The 25,637-nt window shown below is 53.9% G+C and overlaps 5 protein-coding genes and 1 non-coding gene across 6 annotated transcripts; 3 read left to right on the top strand and 3 right to left on the bottom strand.

Moving 5' to 3' along the window:
* Nucleotides 1–320: 320 nt before the first annotated feature.
* Nucleotides 321–2,731, top strand: B0T26DRAFT_806126 (uncharacterized protein; the record flags this gene model as incomplete). The annotated part of the gene is made up of 3 exons (XM_060447181.1): nt 321–1,019; nt 1,076–1,271; nt 1,341–2,731. Coding segments are annotated over exons 1-3 (1,908 nt in total), but the record flags the coding sequence as incomplete, so codon positions are not given.
* A 2,900-nt stretch (nt 2,732–5,631) lies between these two features.
* On the bottom strand, nt 5,632–6,359 carry B0T26DRAFT_447410 (uncharacterized protein). The gene has a single exon (XM_060435084.1). The coding sequence runs from the start codon at nt 6,159–6,161 to the stop codon at nt 5,712–5,714; it is 450 nt and encodes a 149-aa protein (XP_060291420.1). The 5' UTR covers nt 6,162–6,359; the 3' UTR covers nt 5,632–5,711.
* A 4,811-nt stretch (nt 6,360–11,170) lies between these two features.
* B0T26DRAFT_680026 (uncharacterized protein) lies at nt 11,171–11,931 on the top strand (the record flags this gene model as incomplete). Its single annotated transcript, XM_060440440.1, has 5 exons — nt 11,171–11,184; nt 11,229–11,611; nt 11,656–11,666; nt 11,769–11,817; nt 11,897–11,931. The coding sequence occupies 5 exons, from the start codon at nt 11,171–11,173 to the stop codon at nt 11,929–11,931; spliced, it is 492 nt and encodes a 163-aa protein (XP_060291419.1).
* Nucleotides 11,932–13,892: 1,961 nt separating this feature from the next.
* On the bottom strand, nt 13,893–14,459 carry B0T26DRAFT_680025 (uncharacterized protein; the record flags this gene model as incomplete). The annotated part of the gene is made up of 2 exons (XM_060440439.1): nt 13,893–14,331; nt 14,407–14,459. The coding sequence occupies 2 exons, from the start codon at nt 14,457–14,459 to the stop codon at nt 13,893–13,895; spliced, it is 492 nt and encodes a 163-aa protein (XP_060291418.1).
* An 8,806-nt stretch (nt 14,460–23,265) lies between these two features.
* On the top strand, nt 23,266–23,361 carry B0T26DRAFT_t237. The gene has a single exon. It is a non-coding gene; the product is annotated as a tRNA-Gln (tRNA).
* Nucleotides 23,362–24,093: 732 nt separating this feature from the next.
* B0T26DRAFT_654680 (uncharacterized protein) lies at nt 24,094–24,676 on the bottom strand (the record flags this gene model as incomplete). Its single annotated transcript, XM_060438565.1, has 2 exons — nt 24,094–24,235; nt 24,297–24,676. The coding sequence occupies 2 exons, from the start codon at nt 24,674–24,676 to the stop codon at nt 24,094–24,096; spliced, it is 522 nt and encodes a 173-aa protein (XP_060291417.1).
* Nucleotides 24,677–25,637: the final 961 nt, after the last annotated feature.

The following is a 25,637-nucleotide window of genomic DNA, read 5'->3' as shown; positions in this document are numbered from 1 at the left end:
CCGCCATGGCTCTTGGCTGCCCAAGCGCGCGCTGTCTGCCCTCCTCCTGCTGCCCACGTTGCACGCAGGGCAGCCACACCAGGCCCACACTCGCTCGCTGTCGTGTATCCGTATCTCGCCGGGCAATCTGTGGGGGCTCTATTGGCTTGCACAGCCTGATATAGCCGCCGCCAGGCGCCATTCCATGATCCCAGCCCTAGCTTGCAGGGCAGCAGCCCATGTGGGGCTTGCTATGGATGCACCCATGCCTGCATGCAGCTGCACTGAGCCCTCCAGCGCCGACTTTTTATACTTATCGAGTGACCTGCCACACCTGCGAAGCCAGGCAGTGGGTGCTGGTGACTGGCCATCGCCGGCTGATTTCGTCGCACCACGGGCCTGCGGCGGCCATGGAATCTTTAAATCTGAGATTCTCTATTAGCCCACGATGATTACATGATTTATTACATGCGCATGCATGCTGCTGCTTATGTACCGACGCAGCCTCAAATCTAAACCCACGCCCTGCTTCCCCACAGCTGTCAAGTCCCGGCACGACTGACGCCAGCTAGGGACCCAAGAAAATTTAAACTCGCAATCAGGGGCCCTTTTTTGTGAATAAAAACACCCGGAATCGCCCTTCAGGAAACATGGCTTCGTTTGGTGTTGATTATCATCATATTACCGGCAACCCACGGAGATCGGCTCATCAATATCATGGCTCCACTATGGTCGACCAAGCAAGCCAGCATCCACCAGGAGCCATTACTATATGGTTCTCTGGACGTCGGAGACTACGACGTGGCATGTTCTCTGGGCTCTTCTTTCCTAGCCACCCTCTCGCCCAACCCCGGCCCCTTCGACATGTCCTCTCCCGTCTCCATCAGTGCCACTCGGTCCTCTCCATCAGGGTCAAGGATCGGACGTCCGCCGCAATGGACGGTATCACGATCACGGAAGCTGGCACGGCTCTATCTATACACGACCTTGTCCATCGAGAAGATCATCAGAGTGTTGGAGGATGATGTTTTCAAACCACGGTACAAACAAGTCTTGGAGCAAGGGCCCGGGCCTTTCAGAGCTGACACGTCCATAGCAAGAACTCTGCCCAGAAGACCATCCACAAGATGCTGGACAACGACCCCCGGTACCTACGCCCCGAATCACGAGTTGAGATGGACCTGCGCATCAACAACCTGTCAAGCTCCCCCACGAGGCGACGGACAAGGAGACCTGGCTCGTCGTCTGTGACCTATTTTAGCGGCAGCGCCAGCAGACATGCCCACGGCGAGGTTAGTCAGCCCCTAGTGTCGAATCTTGGTGCCATCGTCTACGAGAATCTGACACGCTCTCCCTGGCAGAGAGAAGCGACGTTGTCAAGTATCGAGGTCTCATCTGCTTCTGGGTCGAGCCGCAAGGCAGAGGAAACGCACTCGTTGCGCTCAAAAAGCTCGGTGGACTGGCCGACCAGCGGCCACATCCCAAGGCCTGACCCATACCCAAACCAGTTTTCCATCCCTATTAGGGGGAATTACGGACAGGGCAGGCCGAGGACATCAGAGTCCAGTGAGGCACACTTATCCACGGTTCGGGACCTGAAACGAAGGGTGTCGGACTGCTCAACCAACTACGCCCAGCAGGTATCTACCTTGCTCGAAGAGTTTACCATATCCAGCGGCTCTGAAGACGATGACTCGCCGTTTGATCGCCGGCCGTCGTTTGACCCGAGCGAGCTGCCAGAGCTGGCCATGACCCCAGACTTTGAGGCTTTGGACGTTTTCGAGGCCTTTCCCGAGCCGGGATTTGCGCTACCTGGGGACTTTCTAAGCGCACACAGGCGAAACTGCGCCGACTTTCCGGGGCAAGAGCATGGAGGTGGGAAGTGTTGGTGCTCCATTGCCGAAGAGACGTCGAGCCATGAGGATTCGTGGCTGTTTCCGAACGGCGAACTGCGCGAGCGAGCGAACCGTATTCTCGAGAACTCATCGCCAGCCAACATCAACCAGCGGGATGGTTTTGGTAACACCCCGCTTCATTTGTTCGCTGCTTTAGATGGGTACCAAGACGCCCTGTTTAGGCTTGTTGTCAACAGTACCAACGTCAAGGCGACGAACAATGCACGCCAGACTTTTCTCCACGTTCTCAACCTCGATTGGTTCTCGGACCTCACCAGTCCCACGGCTCCTCTGAAGCAACTGCTCACGTTTCTAGTCGAATCCGCGCCGGATATTGTTTACGAGACGGATGTCTACGGCCGGAATTTCTTCCATCGCGCCCACTCCATCGTTCGCGATCCCGAGATGCTAGCCGCCGTCATGTCCCCATTCGACCCAGCCAGGGCCCTGCGCCGAGATGCCTTTGGCTTCAGCCCCTTGAACAATACGGCACTCGGTGGCGAGGGACCCTATATTCCGCCGAGACGGTCTGGAACCCACTCGCCTCATCTACAGGACTCTCCAGTACTCGCCGGAAGCGAGGGAGGAGCCACACGAGGGCCGATGCTTTCTAGGCACAGCACTAACAGCCCACGGCCGTCAGCCGCCGACGAAGACTCGTTCCTGGCTTACCACGCCCGGCTTGTGCAGACGATTCAGTCGTCGTACATCCATCCGCGAGCCGAGGACGCCGAGGGCCGGAACGGTCTGCACTGCCTCGCCGAAGCCATCCTCAACCAGCAGACCATGGACGAGCAGCGGTCTGCCATGTCAACGGGCCGGCCCCTGAAGCGGAAAGCCGAAAGCGCGGCCGGGCCACTGCAGCTCGCCAGCGGAGGCAGCCCCGCCGCCGCTGCCCCTTCAACCTCGGCAAAAACCAACAGCGAAGGGGCGCTCGCGACGCGGCTGCGCCACGTCGAAGGCCTGCTGCGGTCGGCGGCCGCGCAACCCGTCGATATCGATCACTACGACAAGCACGGCAACACGGTGCTGATGGCCTTCATCACGCACATCAGCGACGACCAGGACGATAAGGCCAAGTCGCTGCTGGCGATCCTCGAGGCGCTGCTACGGGGCGCCCACGTCGAGGCGCGCAACCGCCGCGGCGAGACGGCGCTACTCGTCGCCGCACGCCTCGGCCGCAAGACGGCCCTGACCACCCTGCTCGAGCACGGTGCCAACGTCCACGCCCGCGACGTCGACGGCCGCGGCATCCTCGATCTCCTCGACGCCACCTGCTGCAGCCGCGCCGCCGGCCGCGCCGACTTTGCCCTGTACGCGCGTGTCGAGGCTTGCCGCGTGCTCCTCACCGGCCGCCGCGACTGGGGCATCGTGCAGAGTCCTTCTGTGTCGTTGGAGTGGCGGACGAGGGAGGGGAGGGTGTGAGTGAGAAAGGTGCTTGATAGATTTTGGCGTTGAGGGAAATAAAAGGGTCTGGCTTAGTTTGTTTTCCTGGTGGTGTTGTTCTTTGGCTTTGTAGATGCCATGAATTGGCGTAGTGAACATTACTTCATTGGAGGGGTCTGGATTTGCTTCGACTTTTCTCTCCCTTGACTTCTTCTTCCCCTCCCCCCGTTTTCTCAACCCTTTTAACTGGCAGGCGAAATTGTTTATATAACCTGGAGTTGTAGAGTCAAAATACACGGCAGACCTCTACTAGAGTGTAGGATAGAGGACAAAATAGGATAAGTTGCCTAATTAAGAAGCACCTTCCTTGCACATCGGTTTCGGTTCTCAATGTTATATGATCATGTTGTGACAGCCATTTTTTGAAGGTGTGTAAAAAACAACAACTCAATTCTTCATTAATGGATCTATTTCGCAATTGTTGGCGCCGTGAATGTACTCCGTAAGCTGTCAACATCTGGCTACTTTCTTTCTTCATTTTTCTCCTGATCGGGAAGCAAACCTCTACAGTGTTGAATCGCAATAGAGACTGGGCTGTACTTGGTACCTACGTTATGTCAAAACGCTCTCAATGCAGGTGCAACTCGAAAACCCAAAACCGTAACACGACTTGGGAGTTGATGTGCAGTGCGCCCACACCCACACACCCACATGGTCGGCCTCGAAGCACAACAAGGCGGGCTCTCCCACCTGTCGCTAGGTGGGTACCTTAATTCGCGATCCACGATGCGAACACCTGAAAAAGGTGACCAACCTCATGTTGCACCCCACCCCTCGCCCCCACCCATAACATTACACAGGATCCAGGAAATCGGATTCGGTTGCACAGAAACCCCGTGGCTCGGTAAGATACAGTAGGCTGTTCCTATTCCCGGATGGCACCATGACATGCTATGCGGAGTTGCTGTGATAGTCGACGACCCGCAAATATGGGAATTCATGTGTGAATTGCACAAAGGGCGTGTGTTACTGCGTCATGGTATATGAAAGGGGAATTACTTCCGATGCCACGGCTTCCCGCTTACTTGGGTTGCCCTAGACTAGATACAGTTGATCAGCCGTTCACTTCTAGCCTATCCAATGTCCAGTGGTCCACTGAAACGTCTATGATGTTGGGTGAGGCTCTGCTTGGCTTGGTAACACCAACTGATGGTTGGGTTTCACTTTGTGGAGGAGGTCGTCGCGCTGGGAAGAACGATTAGACGGCTGCCGGCACCCCGTGCAGACATTCGGCTGATTTAATGAATAGTTCATTGACTTCCGTGTTGCGAAGTGTTGATTGCCCACGGTGCCGAGACGAGGACCAGGCCGCGTTGATATTACAGGAGTTAATAGAAGACGCCTACGAATGTCGAGTTGACTATTGGGTGTTCACGGCAGATCAGTTGAAAGCTTCAAATGATTGGTTGAAGCCGTCGCATGAGATTGAGCGAATGCTAATATACGCAAGGCATTTTTGCAAGAGTGGCGAGTTCTATGCCCCAATTAAAGACTTTGCACATCGTGAAAATAGCAGTCTTATATCATAAGCCCGTAATTCCCTAGATCGGCGTGCATGAGAAATCGAAATATATACAAAGGAATCGCCAGGAACACGTCCATTCCCTGGTTGGTGCGCCAGGCAAAACTTGTGTTTTATTTTATTTTGCGAAAGTGGGTAGATTATCATGCTTTTATCCCAAAAACGTTGTTAATAAACCCGTCCACGTCGACTGCAACCACTATGGCGGAACGTAGTTCGATTAGACTAGAGTTTCGGTGGCGACCCTAGCTAGGAGAGAAAAATAAACCAACCCAACGGTGCCACCGGGGCGGGCCGCAAAAGTAAAAGCAAAACAAAGAAAGTTCGAATTGAAGAAGTGGAGACATCCCCGCGTGAAAACGGTTCGCGTAGGAATTTGTGGCACGGTGCGATCCCACTCTGCAAGACAAAGGAGCCGAGACAAGTGGGCAAGGGGAAGCGGAAGTAATGGGGCCACAGCCTGGGGCCTCAGTGCTGCATATGTCTGTTCCAGAGGGTCCAACACGATGCGGTGTACTCCCGACCGGTAAAAATGCGGAGAATAGGGGATAAGAACGGGAAATGAATGGGTAGGCAAGGTCACACGAGTTAGAAATTCGGGAACAAAGAAGGCAAGTGACATTGGATGTGCAACGTCTTCGGGGTTGGGCGCATTCGCTGGCTGGCTGGCTTGCGCGTCCAGACCGCATAAGCGGCGTCGGCCCGGACATAGCCGTCTTTTTTCTTTCTCGAAAAGTCAATGACAATAAAGTGGCGGGCGTACTACCCAAGTCTGGCGTGACACTGAACACACAGGGAAAGAGCGGCGCAGTGTGGGTGCGTGCAGGACTCGGAGGAGGAAAAGCAGTTGGTCAATGAGTCCCCCCCAATCATTGTGAAGTGGCATCCGTGCGAAAACCCGATCCACGGTATTCCGTACGGAGTCTTTCGTACCCTTGGCTGGGACGAGATCTACTGGTGTCGCCTCGTGGCCAATCGGCTACGTTAGCGAGGGCGGCCCGATGTGGGAAACAGGCTTGGTAGGGGATTGCGTGCTTGGGCTGGAGTGTTGCCGACTGGTTGGGAACAGCTGAGCAGGGGTTGGCGGAAGGAGGAGATTTGGCCCCCAACCCGTAACTCGGGGGGTATGGGTCTTTGGGTTGGGTGGGCGAGAGCCTGTCGCAGTGGCCGTCGCAATGCAGTCCAGTGACGGGGATGGCACGCAGACAGGATGGCGAGAGGTCCTGGTTAATTGGGACGACCATCGATGGCTTGGACGGCGGCAGTGGTGCGGCGCTGCCTCGAGTGGAAGGTCGAGGGCAAATCCAGAACGCGGCCATAGACAGGTCCGTCTTCAGCGGCGTCTTGTTCCAAAAACATGGCGAGCTGGGCAAGGCTAGGGGCTGCAGTTGTAGTTGTTGTCGTGTCGGCTGGTTCGCTGTTTGCGACCTGGGAGACGTCGGATCGACCGAGAGTCCGAATTGAAGCCGTAGAACTGGCTTCAACCTTGAGTGAAGACCTGAGATGAGAAAAATAAGGATTGGTAGAGTGCAAAGGGCGTGGGGCCATGGATGCAAAACAGTGGGGGGGGAGACAGTTTACGGGCACAAGCGTTGACAGAACCTAGTGGGCCGTTGGGGCTGGTGGGGGGTTCTGGGTGGGGCTTACAGCGAAGTGCCAGTGTCACTGGACATCTTGAGGCAGGGACTATGTTTAGCTCTCTGATAGTGGGCGAAAGATATAATAGGGTTTGGCGGCAAAAGGCTAATTGACTAGAGGAACTGGGAACCATCCCTTGCTGTAGATAGAAGGCAGGGAGATATTTATGTTTTCCTGAAAGTTTGGGACCACTGGTGGCTCGTCCAGGACCGGGTCGCAATTCAACACCGGAGGGGGTGCCGTCGGGTTCGCAGGCCCAGACCACCGAATATACGTGTAGTAAGAGTACGGTAAAGTCTCAATGTTGTATAGCGACATACAGCGCCGGGAACAGTTACTAACAATACGATTTCATCTTCGTCCCATATACAAACTAATACCAACACTGTCTCAGCCCGGGTCCATAGTGCACCTCAGCTAGGGGCTCTCGGAGACCCAATGAGTACCCTAATCACAGCCCGATTTGGTAGTGGTGCAGCTCCGATACGTTGTACCCAATTACCGCTGCGGGCCCGCCCCGCGTGTGGGTGTGGACGATGGACAGGCAAGGCAGGCAGGCAGGCAGGGGTACTTCCAGCGCAAGGTCCGCTCTTTCAAGCAGACGCCCCTGCCTTGCACAAGGCAGCATGGGCTAACAAACCTTGATCGCACCTTCCGACCTGTGTCGAGCATCTCATTTACATTTTGCTCTTTTTGCTCAGGACCGTTTTGGAATAAGGCTGACGGCCGGAAGGCTGGTGCTTCTTTCTTTAGAGAGCGGTGAAGGCGGGAGCTTCAAAGCAGCTCATAACCTTCCAAGTTCTCCCCTCCAAAACCCAGCCATCCCTCCCCCCTCAAAATACTCGCAGAGCAAGCATTCTCTGTCAAATAGATCTCCATTGCGCGTGCCTGTAAGAAGACAGCTGGCTTTCATCCTTAGGGTGTGAGGGTGTGAGGATGTTTTTGCCAGCTCCGCGAAACACAAAATCAGTGCTTCAGTAGGATCCTGCCGAAGACTTGGGGTACTTGGACCCGATTAGACGAATCTGCAATGCAAGCAAGCTTCCGCGGGAATTTATAGCGACTTTTCTATATGTATGGCACATATGCCGAGCACTCGGCCCGAGCTTCGATTCTTAGGCTAGGGGTGGGGATAGGTGGAGTTGAATGCATGTGGGGACGGGATTGAAGGGGCTCTCTCCTTTAATTTACTGTACAGGTGTACGGAGTATAGCCCAGTCAGGCACATCCCAAAGTGCGCGGACTGCCGTAATCTGCGGTTGCCTTGCTGTATTCGTCCTAGCACGCTCATAGGGGTTGCGCACCCCGGAGCTGTGCATACGGCGGTTCCGGTCTGTCATCGCGCAAACACTACATCTAAGCCATGACCCCGTCCTCCATACTCTACGCGGGGAAGTGCCTACAGTTCACAGCGCACGCAAGCAAAGACTTTGATACAATCCATGCACCGACAAAAAGACACTCGGTAGTGTAGACGCACATAGTGGAACTAGCATGTCTGCTACTCGAACGTCGGTTTTTTTTTTGGGAATCAACATAAACAAGGCAGGTGGGCTTGAAGGACGGGCGGATAGCTAGGGAGCGTAAAACTCCAAAAGACACGGAGCCGAAGCGGGCGGAAGCCCGACCGACGGTGCCAGACGGGACCGTCGTCACCGAATTTCGCTCTGCTACTAAAGTACGTACCTAGCTTGCGGCGGCAGTGGGGCGCTGCTAGAGTTCGACCGCATGCAGCTGCCATGGCGTCTTTCAACAGCACCGGAAGGAGCTCCGCCCACTACACGAGCTCTGTGTACCTAGGCGAGCGAGCGGAGCGCGATGCCTGTCTCCTTTAGATGCCTTTCCATTGTTCGCAATATGCGAACCATGGAAAGGCAACCAACCATTGGGAGAAGAGGCTTCTGAACTCCTTTGTGCCAAGACTCTAACGGAGAACAAAACGGTGTGTCGGTACCTTCATTAGGTTCGAATTCGAAAACCTCCGTATTATCTACGTTGGCTAGCATCCCGATTTGGCGGCGTCACGTGGAATTAGCAACACCTGTGTTATTTCGTTCCTCTCCAAGTCGCACAACGAGCCCCCCGCTAAACGTAACATGCTTCTTGAACAGTGATAGCAAACACATCACATTGTAGAGTTCTTGCTAGCGCGATACTACTAGAAATAGGAGAGAATTACTCAAAGTTTTGAACCACAAGCTATGTCATGTTAGACGCATTATCCCTGCCCCAAGGCCTCGTCCAAAACTGGAGCGATGTAGTGAGGGACAGTACTGTACCTCGGCGCATCCAGACACGCCTGATCAACCCAGGCACGCTTAGCTCGCTTTGCAATCAGACCCCACGCTGCAAGTTGCATACACCGTCCGCCTTATTCCTTCTCGGTGACCCCAGTCACTACACCCTTTCTGCCCCACCGGAACGTCCCGCTAGCGCACCCATGTAATTAAGCAGTAAGCCTAACCCATTTTAAAGTTAGGTTCTTAACGCTTATTTTCCCGCGGCACTAGTTGCCCTAAACTTGTTCTCGAAAACTTCAATGGCGCGAGCCGCCCTCACACAATATGCCGGAATGCAGGCGGGCTGTCCTCTGCCCCGGGGCCGGCTGGCAACTCGGGCATAGATGGTGCTCTCTTCCATGTCTGACTGGGAGAGATATCTATCCATCTGACCGCCCGAGGATTCACCGCTACCGCTGGTGGGAGTGGTCGTCTTGGAGTTGGAGCTTGTCGACATGGATGGGGAGGACGAGAGGGTCGCGGGGATGGCAGTCGAAGCAGAGCCGTAGCTATATATGTTCCTGTTGTCAGAGAGGTGCGTTTAGATTTGCAAGATTTGCAGTACACTCAACATCGAAGATGAGAAAGATGAACTAACTAATTGTGAGATGCGAACGAAGAGTGAGACATGCTGGCGGCGAGCCCCCTACTTCTGGAGAGGAATAGTGACAATTTTAGCAGCTAAAGATAGATAAGAGGAGAAAGAAAGGAAGCAATACTGTCTCGTTGATATGGGTTGGATTGGATCTTGTTAAAGGCAGCTCTAGACTAGGAACTATGGAGTGAGTAGAGTCCCGAGGGTGGACGAGGAGAGGGCTCTCTTTATAACCACGACGGGAGAGACAACTCACTGCAGAGGGACAGGAGAAGGTGTTATGTCCTGCTTCTCTTCTCTTTTTGTTACATGCTATAGAAAATTAAATTGAGCAACTGCTTAGACCACAAATGTAGCTCGAGTGAGCGCCCCCCCCGATGCGACAGATTTCCCTTGCACACCTAAATTCCTCCAAGATGCGAACCGGAACTGGGGCACACCCAAGGATCAGCTGCAGTACGCTATTCCATAAATGGACATAGGCCGACATATCACCCACCATCCTGGGCCGCCCTACGCTAGCGTATGAGAAACGGCGACCCCAAAAAGTGCCAATCTTTCATAGTGCCAGAAGAAAATAATTGAAACTGTGAGATTCTAGACTAGCCAGGGCAACTGTGGAGGGATGACCTCTATTAGTCTCCGAGCCGTGTGGGACACGGAGACGGGGGGCTGGCATCGTTGGCTAACCTGGTCACCCACCATCCTGGGGCCGCCCTACATTAGCGTATGAGACTCGACTTTCTTCACCTCCACTGGGGAAATACATGTTAGCTTGGTATGTTAGTCACTATTAGTATCTTCTAGGGAAATCTCGCTAATCACTAACTTTGCTACCTTCCCACACTAACATGTATTACCCCGGAGGTGTAAGAGGGCGCCAAATCATTCACAGTGTTAGATGAAAATAATTAACACTGTGAGATGTCAAAACTAAGCTATGTGGAGGGGTGACACTTTTTTTTCTTCGCTTGAGCCGTGCGAGGGACGGAGATACGGGGCTGGCATCGTTAGCATACGCAGTACGACGCCACTACGGAATACAAGCGCAAGCTTTTGCTCAGTGGTGATAGTATCCGATCGAGCGGGTCCCACTCACATTTGCGCCCAATGTAGTATATCTTAGAACAGTAAAACGACATAGGACCAACCGTTTACGCGCAGCGCCAACAACAACTACTATGAGCGAGAGAACAAATACTGCAGGTGGCTCGCTCCTTTCGGCTCGACTAGTCGGTATATTGGCATGAACACTGCTGGATGTTGGCGTCAGGAAGGCGCATTCGGATACATACGTATCACGACAAGGGAAGCAAGGTTGCACTCTCCTCCCTGACGGTCTGCACGGCACCTCGTCGCTCGCAGTTTGGAGGGGGGGTGTAGGATTCTTGTCGGCTATCAATTCCCCTACCCCTTCCTGGCGGTCTGCATGGCACCTCGTCGCTCGCCGTTTGGAAGGTGGGGGGAAGGATTCTTGTCCCACCCCCCCGGTTTCTGTTTTAGTGGGGGGTTCCCAGACTAATCGAAGCCTCAAGTGGGTGCGCGGAACAGGGACCGTACCTGCACCCGGGTTTGACACGGCCAGATCTACTGGCTAGCGACATCCCCAAAAAGCCATGTCGCTCCTATGACTGCAAAATAATATCAGGGGGCCGCGATTATTGGCCGGAGTTGGCACGATGCCACATCGGCGGGAAGTGTGGGCAAGGCTGCCCGGTGTGGTAATTTGCACCTTAAACTTCGTGTCTCTCCATGCAGTAGAAAGGCTTCTGCACCGGCGGTTTGAGGCCATTTAGTGCACTATGTGTATGCTACCATGCAGAAGCGCAGGTATGGTTGCGGATAGACCGCTTTGGTCGTGATAGACGCTGCAGTAAAGGTCATATGGAACCGCCGAGAACAAAGGTCATCCGGCGCCGAATCCGCTACTCTCATCTAAGGCGCCACGAACCAGACTTCCTGTCGCGTGCAAGGGATCCGTCTGGCGAGCTCCCCAAGACGGGGGGAAAGTTGGCGCGGCACAAGTATACCCCTACCCAAGCACGGAGGCAGGCGGCTGTCTTCCAAAGCCCATACATTGTGCCCGGCCGAGAGATGGACGGCTTCCGTTTCAAGACCCAGCGAACGGCTGGTGGATTCACAGATTTACAGGTTACGGTAAGGGTGCCTGTCGGGCCCACTTATTACGTCACACACACAGCAGACCAGAGCCTACATAGTAGCGGCATCAGATGGTACGATCAGGCGTTCGCGCACTGTATGTATACCTATCCCGGTCACGTACCTGCTATTCATCCGTAGTGACAGCGGCAGTAAGACGGGATGATTTTTGGGCGTTCGCGCACTGCGTGTATACCTAGCCCGGTAATGTACCTTGATACATCTTTAAATGTGAGCAGGCATGCTCTCCCTAGAGAAGAGATCCCATGATGAAGCCGAGCTGGATCCGCAACCTATTAGTACGTAAGTCTAATTGTCAGCCTTCCGCATCCCGCTTCCACCTCGCTTGCATTGCTAAGTGATAATTTTGGTCGCATTGTAGATAGCTTGACGGCGTCTCTGGTGTATTATCCGTAATATTTCTTACCCCTGCTTTATAATTATACTTTTTTGCTACCTTAGGGACGGCAGTTTTAAGGAGGGGGGGCCGCCATGATACGCGGGGACGCTACGGGCCAGCGATGACATCCACGCAAGATGCTTAATGAGACATCGGACGCGCGGGGCAATGTCCGCCCTACGAGGGGCGGCCATTCCGGGCTGGAACGGCCCACGGACTTAGTAAAAGACCGACCACGTTATCCGGCCGCCAATACGGAGTATGTTCTAGCTAACAGCCCGTTCTTTTAAACTTCTTCCTCAAAAGGGCCTTCTTTTTTAGTACACCTACATCAAACTGGTGTGGTGCACATGCATCAAACAACATGCACAAGGCGTGAAACGGAGAACCCCCATCATTATTACTCAATCGAAGCTCAGACTAGGCCATTGCCCAGGGCTGCCAGTTTGGCTCAAACAGCGGGCTCACATAGTAGTACCTGTTCTCGTACTCGTCCCTACGCCACAAATCTTCCTACCGCTGTTCTGTGCACAGGGGCGCATGTGCGTTACCTAGTGCTTCCTAACAGCCGCATGGACGTGACGGAGCCGCTTTTTCGCCGTCTCGCTTTCGGATTTTCTCACCTGGGGGAAAGGTATTCCTATTTGGGCTAATTTACCCAGCTGCAGCTCGCCGAATACGCGGTTTTGTTCATTTCACGCGGCATCGGCAGTACTGCCTCCCACGAGGCTCGAGCTGACATGTCCCAATTGGACTCTGTGAACAAAAAAAGAAATTTGCCCATTGCTTTCAGGCGGGGAAGTAAGTTTCCCGCATTGTACGGAATACGATGCACAGCATATTCCCTTCAAATGGTTGGTTACCGCTGTCAACATTTCAGCTGGGTTTGCCCCGGCCGATTTCACTTGCCTCCAGCCTGCCCTCGCAGACGGGGCACCCGGCTGGAACGATTTTCACATGCTGCGCCGCTGATTCATCCAAAATCCGGTGCCCAAATGGCCTTCAAGGGCGCACGCGCACCCGCGGGCGGCTCGAGACCACGTCACTCGTCTGATTTTCCAAAATACCCGCCATCGAAGATATGGCTCGGCTCCTACATGTGGCTTGAGCTTGCGTCATCACAGCGAACCGTCGGGGGATGGGAAAAGCAGAGTGCATCTCCAGTGTGTGGGACAATTCGTTGAGAATGCAATATGTGAATCATTACTCCATGGCCAGATGTGTAGTCATCCAAGCGTCTTTCCATCTATTGAATGGCCATAGGCCTGCTTGTTCCCGAACTCCGTAGTTCGCTAGTTGGTGTTTCTACGGCCTGAGGTGGCCAGTGGTGCAAAAAAAAAAAAAGGCAACCACGCCTAACCCAAAGGATATGGCGCATGGGCCACGCCGTTTCCTTCCCACTCCGGCGGGACGTGCCCAGCCAGGTGCAGATCATGCCCAGCCACGAGTTCGGCAGACAGGGCCAACGCTCGCTTGGCTAGGATACGTGCAGAGTGCAGATGAGATGCAGTCCGCTTGTCAAATGAAGCGAAAACAGGGGAGGAAAGCCAGAAACAGAATGGTCTGGGGTTCATCCCACGCAACACGTCAACACAAAAGTGTCGCTCAAAGTTTAAAACCGTATTCAGACGATGAGATGTAAAGCCGTAAATACGCCAGAAATGCAAGAAAGAAGAGACGAAAGGAAAAGAAGAGACGTATTAAGAAGGACATAGAAGACAGACGAAAGAAAATAAAGGGCGCGACAAAAAGAGGAATTGTTTCGCTGGTTAATGACAACAGGGCGTATGAGGATGCGGGTGCGTGCGTGCGTGCGTGCGTGCGTGCGTCCTGGTGGGCGAACGACGAAAGGTGCTATGGATGCGATGCGGCGGTGCGACGGGTACGACGCGGCGGATGGGGCAGATGTGGAGCGACTGGGGAGCGCGGTGTGCAAAAGAGGCTCATTCATTTTAGAGGTGCTTTCAATACATCGCACTCATGGTGCGCTGCCGCCGCCGGTGCCTGTGGTACCAGGCGGTGGTGGTGAATTTGTGTTCTGGTCGAAACCCAGATCAAAGCCGTCAATGGCGGCCACAGCGCGCACTGCGTAAAACGGGATGCGGCTGTATTCGTCGTTTCTCCCAGGGAGCTGCTGCTGCTGCTGCTGCTGCTGCTGCTGCTCAGCCAGGTTTTGGAGGCGCCCGTAGATTGAGCCGTCCTGGAGTGCGGGCTGCGCAGTGTATTGCTGCAGCATTGGGGATTGGCACGAGACAGACGAAGACGACGGCCAGCTGTTGCTGCTGCTGCCGTCGTCTGCGGGATTGGAGCCGCTACTACCAGCGGCGCTGGGCGGCGGGGACAAGGGAAGTGTGGCATAAGATCTCAAATCGCTGTGGACAGAGCTCGACGGCGTTAATAAGACCGTAACAGATGAGCTAAAAGAATACGTTAGCTACCACAGCATTACACGTTTAATAGCAGATTAAGTAATTAGAATGAAAGCGACTAACCTTGAGCTCCCTGTAGATGGTGGTAAATTTGTATTGAGTATTTGTGAATCCATGTTGGGGCGTGATCTTCGGTCTGCTGGGGATAGGGATTCAATAGCGTAGCTCAATGGAGCGAAAGCGTCGTTTCCCCAGCTTTGGTAGGCTGCTGGCCACAGTGATAGAAGAGGTATGTAGATGAGAACGTAGTTCAAGGTGAGGATCTCGCCGTGTGTTATATGAGAAGTGGTGATAAGTTGGGCGAGGGAAAAAGAAGTAGCTCGAGTGACTGTTTTATATGTATAGGAAAGGTGATGGGATTAGAAAAGGGAGACTGGGGGGAGTTTTAATCGGGGAAGGACGGGGGATGTTGGCGGCGAATGTTTGAGAGCGCTGGTGGTCGAAACCCCGACATGGAATTATTTACGCCTGAGGCAAAAATGGCATGCGTCCCATCTACAGCCCGTCGTACGGGGAAGGGGAGTCAAAACTAAGTCGCTACATCACTCCATGTAGAGCGCTACCGAATTTGCGGAGGGCGGATGGGCGAGTGCTCCGCAAAGCGCCTCAGTACATACATGGATACACTTGAGTCTCCGTACCTGTCATTGGCTCCCACATGCCCCCTGTCATCTTTTCGAGAAAAGCAGCCTGGAGTTGCCTTAACCGAGCAAGGCATACAGAGTAAACGGTAACAAGCTCTCTGTGCCTTGTGGCTTTACTTGTTTGGCCAAGATGGATTGAAACGGTGCGCGGATTTGGAGACCAAGAAATATAACGCCCATCTTCTTCACCTTGATCTAGACTACCCTTCCGTATTGTACACAGCTCCTCTTTACAAGTCCGAAAACAGCTGGTTCGTCTTTTATCATTGCCGCCCACTAAGACTCTGTCGACCCTTGCCTCCAGCTCAATGAAGAACTCTACGGCGTCGCTTTCTGCCTTGTCCTTTGAGTTGTTCTGAGTAAATAGGGAAATGTTGGTTCACAGTGTATGCTAAAGCGCCTCCAAATGCAGACCAGCCATTAAAAGGCACCCTATGTGGTCACCTCCAATTGTGGTTGGAAGCCCCACCAATCGGTGAGATGGTTTCCGCCAACTGCCAACCGGCTCCCGTTACCTCTCGTTATCTCATCTCAGCTCACGACCAACTCTCGAGTTGAGAGGAAGCGCAATTTTGTGGCCAGTGCGGTCGTCTCAAAGACGCCCATTCCCCGATTTCCATCTTTTTAGTCGGTTGATCTTCGATGACGAGTCCGGACGGCTGCAGGACGTCTTGGCAACTGTGACATGGCAGACATTGGTAAGCTCCCCAGTGGGTTTGTGGTTGGCAGCGATCCTCTTGACGCGCACATGTGCATGTGCCATTCCCGGGTCCCCACGAATGAGGAACGCGGTACCTTGAACTTGGGGACGAAATGCAACCGATTTTTTGACGCCAAAAATTACCAACAAGAGTAACAAGGCGGGCTGCTGCGGCAGTCCACTCCCTTTGGCTCTGCTTTATTGAACTCTGAAGCCCCTTTTCACCTTGGGAGCCCCAAAACCGCATTGCACTACATGAAAACGGGCGTTGTCTCGGTCGTACCGTGGAGGAAGAACTCACGAGAGCATGCGACGGCGCACATAGATAGAAAGGGTTGGGTGCCCAGAGGAAGAAGATTGGCGTTCCCGCCCGTCTCAATTACGTAGGCCCTAGGAACGGAGCTAGCGGTGGGGCAACGAACGACACCACCCCGCTGGGGAAGTCGGTACCCTACATCCTTGTCGTGTTCCTGAAACACGCAACTTCCTAGAGTTGTCACTTGTCGGACGGGCGCCAGCAGCCACCCGGTTTCCAGAGGACAATGACATTACCTCAATAAATGAAGCCGGCCTCCGTGTAAAAGGCAAAGACACACAATGGTTGGAATCCCAAAGAATGCGAGTCCTAGTCTTACAAAAGTGACAAAAGTGCAACATTACTCCGTAAACACCGACCGCTTAATAAGACGACGGAGAGAGAGGAAGTGATTAAGTCCGTGCTCCCCGACGCTCCGTAAATACGGAGGTTTACAGTAAGTACCCTTTGCGAAGAATTAATGAGACACCGGGCTTAGCGGGAACTTAGCGGACGATTCTCTGTGGGGCACTGGGACAGGCGCAACTACAACCACGGCACTGTGGAACGGTCCTCTGCGCCTGTCAAACCGTCAACGTCGGCTTTCGCCTAGCCAGGCACGGGCACTGACACAACAGCGTCAGGTTGCACGCGGGCGGCATTTGGGTATCCGATACACACTAGAGAGGCTGTCGACACGAACTCCCGTCTTCTCTCTCATCCTACCAAGGTAATTCTATTCCAAAGCGGTGAACGTGATCTCAAAAACTCACAGCCCACCTCAACATCTGGCGCACCCGGCCGAATTAAGAATCCCGGCTGAATCCTCTCAAAGCGCAACCTGTAGATGAGTCTATCGAGGTGCTAATATTTATTCGGTGTTACGATAGTTGTGGGGCAACATACCGTTATGGGCAGCAACAGCGCTGGCCACGAGGGGGAAAGACCTGAAGCTGTAGCTGTGGCTGCTGTAGCCAAACACCGTTTAGGGCTTGTGTGCAGGACTCCTAAGTAGGTGGGGAAAACAAATGTCAACGCACCCCAATCAGGCAACCCGGTGAATGTGAGGATGCTCAGGTCGAGACCGGTCTAATTTCGTGAGCGAAAGCGGAAGCGAGGGCCCCCAGCTCGCGGCTTGCGGATTTGCAACGAGACACGCCGTCGATTGAACTCCAGACCGCGGTGCAATATGGGAAACCAGGACGCGAGGGCATCAATCTAATCTTTTTTCTCACTTTCCTTCGAGATAGTGTGTTTCAAATTGTCTCACCGGAGCCCTATGACCAACAAGTGTCCCGATTTACGCCACTACACTCTTGGCGGTGGTAACACACGCGTAGCCGCAGGCCCCGACTGAGCCTGCCCAACTCTGAAAATTTTCTTCAATTATTGTTCGGGGTTGGGTAGGCGGTGGCTGACCGGCAGCGAGTCCATGAGGCTCGATCGCGATCACGACCCTAGGCGTGAGCTGGCCTCAGCTCGGCATCTTGAGGCCTCAAACCTTACTGTTGCCAGAAGTGCTATTTCTAGAACCGTGGCGTCTTCGTTGCTAGTCCCATTACGGACGGAAGTCGTCATTCTCAATCTGATGATAATAATAGCATCGGGGCTAGCAACGAATGGCTGGTCTTGGCAGGTGTCTGCCTCGGTCGCTTGAAGAAACAATAAAACAGGTCAGCTGACTACAATGCGGCTTCCCTAGCCAAGTGCGACAAAGGAAAAAAGAAGCTTCTCAGACGGAAGGTCTGTGGCGGCGCGACTGTTGTCACCCCTTCCAGTCCTTCCCTCCTAACCTGGAACATTTCCTGTCGGCGGCCCCACCAGTACGGAACGGCAGCGCTATTTTGGGTTCCACAGTGGGGCGACCCAGACTGCCCAGCCCTACGGCTTGGCCCCCCACGCGGTTTGCCATGTTTTTGCACTGTGCCACTTGCAAGCTTAGACCAAAAGGGTCGAGGAAGCTCGGAGGAATTGGGCACATGAGATGAAGGATGAATTTGTCAATAAGCCCATTTGAGCCGATTGGTGTTATCGTGCTGCAATCATGCCCAACAGCAATAAAATGCCTATAGAGAGTCGCCGAGGACTGTCAGGGAAAGACAAGTATCCAAAACAAGAGAAGAAAACCGAAAAAAACTCCAGACGCCATCGAACGACCCAAACGGCGTGATTGGGTGTTGCACCCCCCACACTTTCAGCTGTGTCAGGTCAGCCTGGGAGGCCTTTCTTGAACAGCAGGGGGTCGAGGAAAATTTCTCCACGAAAATGCCAGATTAGGAAGGAGGTGGCAGTCTCTTCTCCAACTCTTGAATGATGGCGCGTATGCGGGCCACGCCCCGCAATTTGGCCCACGCCCTCCCCCGGCGAGCACCAATCGGGCCCGGCTGGAGCCAACAGAAGGTCCAGCTCGAGTCGGACCGCAGGTGGCCGTGGCCGTCGCCGAACGCCCAAGGGTTCAAGAATCTGCGCATCGCGTAGGTCCGATCGTCCATCACCTGTGCCAGGGGCAGGGTGGGCCGCATTTTCTTGTCTACCATCCCGCTGCCTTGTTCCGCACACGCCCGGAGCGGACCTGCGGCGTGAACTGCTCAAGCGTCAGTGAAAGGGTCCGTAGGACCTGCGGGTGTGACACGGCGGTGCAAGCTTGCTCGAGCCCTAGGGGGCCCCGCAACCCGGTGCACCACCTCCATCCAATATTCACAAAGGAAGAACAGGAGTGATTGAGATGAAAATGCCAAAATAAGAACTTACAATCAATTCCCACTTGTGCAGTGAAATTATTCCAGCAAGTCGAAATGCGAGAGGGAAAAAAACCCTAGTCAAGGGAATTCCCTGTCAAGCAAGGTGCTGACGCGATGCGGCTGGCGCGGGTACAGTATCCCGCAACAAAAACTTGGCGGCCCTGGAAGATGCGGTGGGATGGGATGCGATCTGGGTTGACTAGCACCCGAGAAGAGGCGTTGGGAACGCGAAGTACGCTTCGGCCGCGAAGCGGTGGCTGAACTGTGCTGCACTGCGTGCGCTGTGATGTGCTTCAAAGGTCTCTTGAACGGTAGGCGGAGGTTGAAGGTGAGCGTGGTATGCCGACGGGAGCAGGCTGGTGGGTGCGTTGTGCAACGGTGAACAGATTCAGTCTTCCGAGTGTCCGCTGGGATGGTATGTTTCGGGAGCAAGGTGCGACCGATTGTGTGGCGGTATAACGGGAAATTTCGACGGTCGCGCTTCGAAAATAATTTGACGGTACGAGGGGGACAAATGCTTTCTTTTGCGAGGGAAAGGGGGGTTTTTGTTTGTTTCGCTCGGGCAAGTAGGCTGCGAGCAAGTCGTAGCGAGAGGGTCGAGAGAAGGCTGTGTAATCCCAAGGGACGAAAGCAGGGAATCTTGGTCGTTCAGTATGCGGGTCCAACAACACAAGAAAAAAGCCGAGGAAGATTGAAATGGTTGAGGATGGCAGAGAAAAAAGTTGCGGGCGCTAAAGCTTTAATAACCTGTACTCTGCTACATTTTGTCGTGTGTGACAGCGAAGGTTCATTCTTTGCTGGCAAAACATGGTCATGTTTATTACCTACTCGGCCGTCAGGCCTCGAAAAGGATCGTGAACCTAGAATCTGGCCATCCACGCCCGCACTTGCAGCAGACAGTACAGAGTACAGTGTAGGTGGCCCCCCTGCATCCCCGGCTTGTTCTGGTCAGCCAATGATCATCCAGGAGTCGCTCATTTAACACATGACTAGCCGTTGTCGTGCTGCAAGGAGGGTGTTGCCGCCCCTTGCCCACAAGCCGGTGATGCGAAAAGGCTGCGGACCCTGGAGGCCGGCAGGTTTTGGTGGTGGGTGTGGGTTCTCTCTTCTTTGGCCCATCGACCAATTGGGCCCTGGAAGCGCAGGCAGTGCTTCTGTGGCCCAACAAACGGCCAGCGATTTCTGCACCGTCCACCAGGCGGATTGGCTTCGTAATTGGACGATCACCAGGTCGCCCCGGCGCACATTAACTCGGAAGGGGGGAGACCGGACAGCAAAGTGGTGGTGCCAGACGGGGCCAGCCACAACAACCCACACAAGGCCATCGGGGTATAATGATTCGCGGCCTACTTTTGCCCTGGGGAGCGAAAGTGAAGCCTTTCCCTCACAACGCACAAAAGACTTGCAGATTTGTGGCTAATCAGAGCCCGAGTTCTGCCACCCTCTGCGAACTGGCTCCCCGTTGTGATCTCTCTTGCAGGGCCCGCCAAGATCTGAACAGCCCACCCCTGTCCCGGCGTCCACAAGCCTGGTCCCGCTGTGCGCAATGAGCATTGCCGTTTGGCGTAAATTTGGAGGTGGAGATGGACCCATGCTCAGGCATGGCCAGATGCGAAACCTATAGCAGATGAGATATTGGTGGCATGCGACGGCGGGAAATACACAGTGCTTGACACTGATTAATTGATGCCTCAATCTAAAGCAGCTAGTAGGCTCCCAGGTCTGTCTCCTAAGCAAGGTCGGGTGTGATGACCGGTTCGTCCACGAGATCTGCCGCGTCGAGAAGTGGCTCGCTGCCTTGTGATTGGCGAGCTCGAACTGTGCATTTCTGCCTGCCTGCTTGCCTTTGAATGGGATCCCGGTTTCTCTTGTTTCCTCTGGTAGTGAGTGAGAGTCGGGAAGCGGACAAGATGGCCTCCAGCGGGACCTACCTAGCTCTCGAAGGCCCGGCCGATCGGCATACCGCACCACACCCATATCGCTAGCTCAGAGCCACCATCCTACAACGGGGCCGCATGCGGACACTATCGATTGGTGTGGACCTTCGAGAATCGAAGTTGACAGGGTGTCGTCTGCCGATCCGCGCCATCACCCATCACCCACCTTACCCTGGAGGGAGAGGGAGGGGTTTCTTCTGGCCCTCAACTCACCGACAACTGGGCCAGTTGGCAGGGTGGTGCGTCACTCGCCCACACTGTAAAAAATCGTGCGTCGATGGGAAATTTCCCGGTGCCTAGTCCCCATTTCCAGCATGGGTTGCGACTGCAATGATAATGCCTTCCGTCGGTCTCACCTTCCCTGGACCCTGATTGACAATATTGGTGGACCGCGCCTGCACGCCCCAACAAGACCAGGCAGGCACGTCGGAACCAAAAAAGCCTGGGGTGATGTCATTAAGCCGTTGAAGACTGTGGCGGAGGCCTTGGAGCCCTGGCAGCTTAGGCGACAGCCACTAAAATCGGCCCCAGCGAAAACCCACAGACCTGAGAGGGGCAGGCTGGGCAGGCAAGGATCCAGGGTGAGGGTCTCGACCGGCGGCGAACTGGCGGGCAAGCTTTGCCCTTTTCGCCCAAGCCTGCCTGCCCAGGGCGGCCCCGCTCGCTTGGTGCGAATTGCCAATTTTTAGCGAGCTGCACGGTGCTTCTTTCTCCAGGCTCAAAGGGACTGTTCTAGCCCCTCGAGGCGTTTCGATCGAAAAGATCGTCACCTCAGCGTTCTTCATGCGCTTGCGAGAAACACACGGCGCGCGTGTGTGTCAGCGCCGCCTGAATGTTTCAATTTTTTTAATCTTCCGCGCAGGTTCTTCTGCTCTCCCGAAGACCCGAGACCATGCAGACTCGGCGAGACACGCAGAAATTCCAGAACTGGCATTCGCTGCGACGATGACCCAGCGTCCAGTGCCTGCATGACCCGCTGAAGGTGCGCCTTTGACGCTCCCTGGAAAGGAGCAACACGTCATCTCTTCTTGCTCTTCGGCGCGGTTGTGCACTCGCCAAGAGATTATTGTGTCGCCAAAGAAGAAATGTGGTGATTGTCCTATTTGACGCTAATCAAATGAGGAATGGTCTCGCGTCGGCACTTGGTTGCATGTGTCGGTGCAGTCGCTGCCAGAAATATGTTTCTGGGTTTCGCTATGACAGAGAGTGATCGGTTGAGCGCTTCATCGGTTGCTGTGTTGCTGAATGCGTTGACCGACAACTTACGCCCGGCGCCTGCAGCAAGGCAAGGCCAGCTGACGGAGTCAGTGCACCATAACTCCGTAAGCCGACGGATATGGGTGGTGAGTGCGCCAAATGAAGTGAGTCCGCAAGCCGGCATCAGCCCTGGCGGGTGTCGCCAGTAGCCGCCACGTATTGTCTTTCTCTGCGCTCCTCTGGGCCGTTTTTGGCTGCCGCTTCCTCCTTCGTGTGCACACGACACCAGCCTTTGCACAGTTTGAGACCGGCCGTGGCCTGAGTCAAACGGTCAGGACAACGTCAACTGCAGCCATCCTCGCTTGCAGTTAGCCATGTGTCCCTTTGCAGATACGAATGCGTCTAGAGAGCCCAAGAGTGCCGTGTTTTAAGTTATCCGGATACCAGCCCATATCCAGCAATTGGAATTCTCGCTTGAGCGGGGCTCGCTCGTTGACCCTCTTCGCAAGTGAGCCGCCCCCAAAAAATTCCCTACGAGGTCCAGTTCTTGCGTAGTGATTGCCTTCGGCTGAACGGAGCATCTCGACAGTCTCTGAAACCCACTTCCGGTGAACCAACAGCTGCTAAAAGGGAAGCGCTGACAAGTCATTCACTTGTCTTGCTTGTGGCATTGTTTCGCTTTGCTTGTAGCGTTGTTTCGCTTTGCTTGTAGCATTGTTTCGCTTCCCGCACTACCTACTGTCTCTCGGCTAGCTTAGCCAGCTTAGACGGGGTAAGTGTTTCGGGGCCGTCCGCTAATGCGGTGGTCTTGAGCGAGCGCTGCGATTACTGGCCAACTCAGCCCACCCGCAAGACACACGTCGATCAGTAACACGCAGCATTGCGTTTTTATGTTGCACCCCCCCGATCCGGGTGCGGTGGCACGACGCAGACCCGTGAGACTTGACCCCGGTCTCTTCTTCGTCGAAATTCTTACTGTGTTGCACGTGACGACATTGAATGCGCTCTGCCGTCAGTTCAAGCAGGGTTCCATCCGTGACAACTGTACTGCGTAATCTTTGAACAGCTGGGCATGTTTGGTATCACCGTGGCGTTGACGCCTCTAACCGTGCCCGACGCAAGGACCAAGCCCGATGGATCTTCCCGAAAGCTGGGGATCCAGCCGAGAATGCCTGCCCCGATTCTCGGGCCGAGTCAGTGCTTACCACTCATCACACCACCCGATAGGCTCAAGGATAAGGGGTTTTACTCCTCCACAGTCATTCTCAAGAGGAGCCACATGCATGCAAGTAGATTCAACGCCAGGCATCCACATCGAAGGATTTGATTGAGTAGATCAGCCCAGTCGCCGGCATTGTTGGAGAGAACTAGCGGCTAAAGATAACATCAAAAACCCACTGATCCACTCGGTTCTATAGTGTAGCGGTTATCACATCGGATTCTGATTTTCCACCTTCGGATGGGCGATTCTTTCGGTAACCCCGGCTCGATTCCGGTAGGACCTTTCTTATCTTTTGAAATTTTTGCCCTTTCGATGCACGGCCTTTTTTGTCTCTCTTGTTTCTTTCACCGGGTGTTGGTTCACTCTTTCCGACGGGCTGTGCATCTCGAATACTATTACTTCCGTCATCACACACGACACAGAAGTGGGCAAATAATAGTCCACTCAACTTTAGGTTTATACAGGTCTCTTTCTACTGAAATTATCTTTATTTAAGAGGAAACACATGTTGACAGGGAAGAATAGGAGAAACTAAGAACCTAGGAGAGGTAACCACGAGGTAACTAAAGGTTTTCAGCATTTGATCGGCGCCTTTTCAGATTATACATTCTATTGGTATTTTGCAAGAATGGCAAAGTTGGAAAGGCAATGCCGTGGAAGCATAGGAAGCAAAGTTGCTGGTTTTTGATCGCATAGTCGTAGAAATAATTAGAAAAGTTAAGTTGCCACCCAAGTTCAAATGCAATCTTAGTGACGGGACGGCAAAAGTTGCAAATAGATTCTAGGAAACGAACTGAAGTCACAAATCAGACGTAGTTAGAGAACTCAGCCAATAGTGTGCAGGTCCTGAACATATAACAGCCTCTTGTTTCATGCAGAAGTTGCCCCCGCCAACTTCCGTGTCTGTGCGAGATCCTGAGTTACCAAGTCTTGCGCCTCCTGGTTGTTCCAGAGCCCTTGTAATGGCGAGCGGGTGGTTTTCTTCTGTCTACCACAGTTGCTGAATAAAAGCAACTATGTCGTCGCTGACAAGGTGTCGTTGGCCGCCATTTCCAACTCCATCAGAATGCAATCTGACTCGACGCCTTTGTCTATGCTGCTATTGAGGCAGCCGTGCATCATGATGCTCCCTGTCGCATTCGCATTGAAGATGATTCTACACATTGGGGCGCAGAGACGTTAGCGCAAGAGCTTTCAAAAAACATATAATCGCTCACCCCGGAGACCCTGAACATGTCCATGTTTCCTTCATAGTTAGGCTTATATCGGCGAAGGAGAACTGAAACTCGGTCCCAGTCGTGTTGTTGCATTTCGACCACAGCCCCGCATCCCCCAGCTTGGCCAGGTCGACGTTTTGCACCGCGCATTCCACCGTCGTGTTTGTGGCCGAGAAGTAGGATTTGAAGCCAAACGAGCCCACAGATCCGCCGCTGTCCCAGTTGATAACCTTCAGAACAAAGTCATCGATCCTCCAATAAGCAGGCGATTGGGAGCTTTCGGTGCAGTTGGCCGCCACGTATTGCCCAGAGTTGCCGCCGTCCAGAGCCAGGCTTACTCGGCAGAGCAGAGCCACGAGGAGGGAAGTGGCTGCGCGCATCTTGTTGTCCGCGAACTTGGAACCGAGAGCATCAGACCAAAAACTTGGATTCACTCAACTGATCTTTGCCGCGCGTCAGTGTGTGTACTGCGGTTGAGTCTCTCATATTATATGAATGAAATAGCTGGCATTCATGTCGCCGGGGCCTGGCAAGGCAATCATCGCGACAGGGGATTGCCGAGCCTCTCGGCTAAAGTTGGAGGGGCCTCACGGAACCACTAATGCCGCCAATTTACCTAATGAATCGTCGTTGGTGTCATTGGGTGAAGGCTGCGGGGGTTGGGGTTGACTGCCTTCTCCGTGAGTAATTGTGACATGGCCGTCTCGGTAGCTAGGGACGGCTCTCGAAAGTAGATTTGACGGGGAGCGATGGAGCTACTATCTATGCTCTGGTCTTCTGGTATGCACGGATTTGGGTTAAATAGGCCAGGTTTTGCTGGAAGGAGGTTGCCACCAATTATAATTGCTCCTGCGATGTCAAACCCAATTCTTTGTGTTAGTGCATAATGAAGTTTGTTAACCACCTCATGCTGGCGCTTGTTGATGTGTTGGCCGTCAAGCGCGTTCCATCCATTTTAGGATCCCTCTCACTTGCTTCTGGACGAAGCCGAGTGCCGACTGCACCGTACCGGCCGCAATCCGACTTAGCACATGATTGGGACATTTCACGCAAGGGTATCTAAACCTATCGGGTATTTTAAATTCTGGGCTGGTGACAAGCCTCGCCCGGCAGAGCTCATCTGCCGGGACGACCCACGAGAACCAGCCAATTAATTAATTGTAAACATACCCCACAAAGATAATTGAGGATGGGCACTAAGCGAACCATAGATGACCAATCCAGTCACGGCTTCAAATTTAATGTGGCTATTTGGGGCCGAGGGGGGCACCCTTGCCACTTACTTGATCCAAGCAGGACAGAGTACGTCTCCTCTACAAAAGCGCCTTGGACCCGAAATGT

Source organism: Lasiosphaeria miniovina (genome assembly GCF_030549165.1).
Source record: "Lasiosphaeria miniovina strain SMH2392-1A chromosome Unknown B0T26scaffold_7, whole genome shotgun sequence".
Taxonomy (NCBI): Eukaryota; Fungi; Ascomycota; class Sordariomycetes; order Sordariales; family Lasiosphaeriaceae; genus Lasiosphaeria; species Lasiosphaeria miniovina.
This window is presented reverse-complemented; position numbering and strand designations above follow the sequence as displayed.

Bases quoted from the DNA above. Each gene is read 5' to 3' on its own strand.
- B0T26DRAFT_447410 (XM_060435084.1), bottom strand. From the start codon at position 6,161: ATGGCCGCGTTCTGGATTTGCCCTCGACCTTCCACTCGAGGCAGCGCC.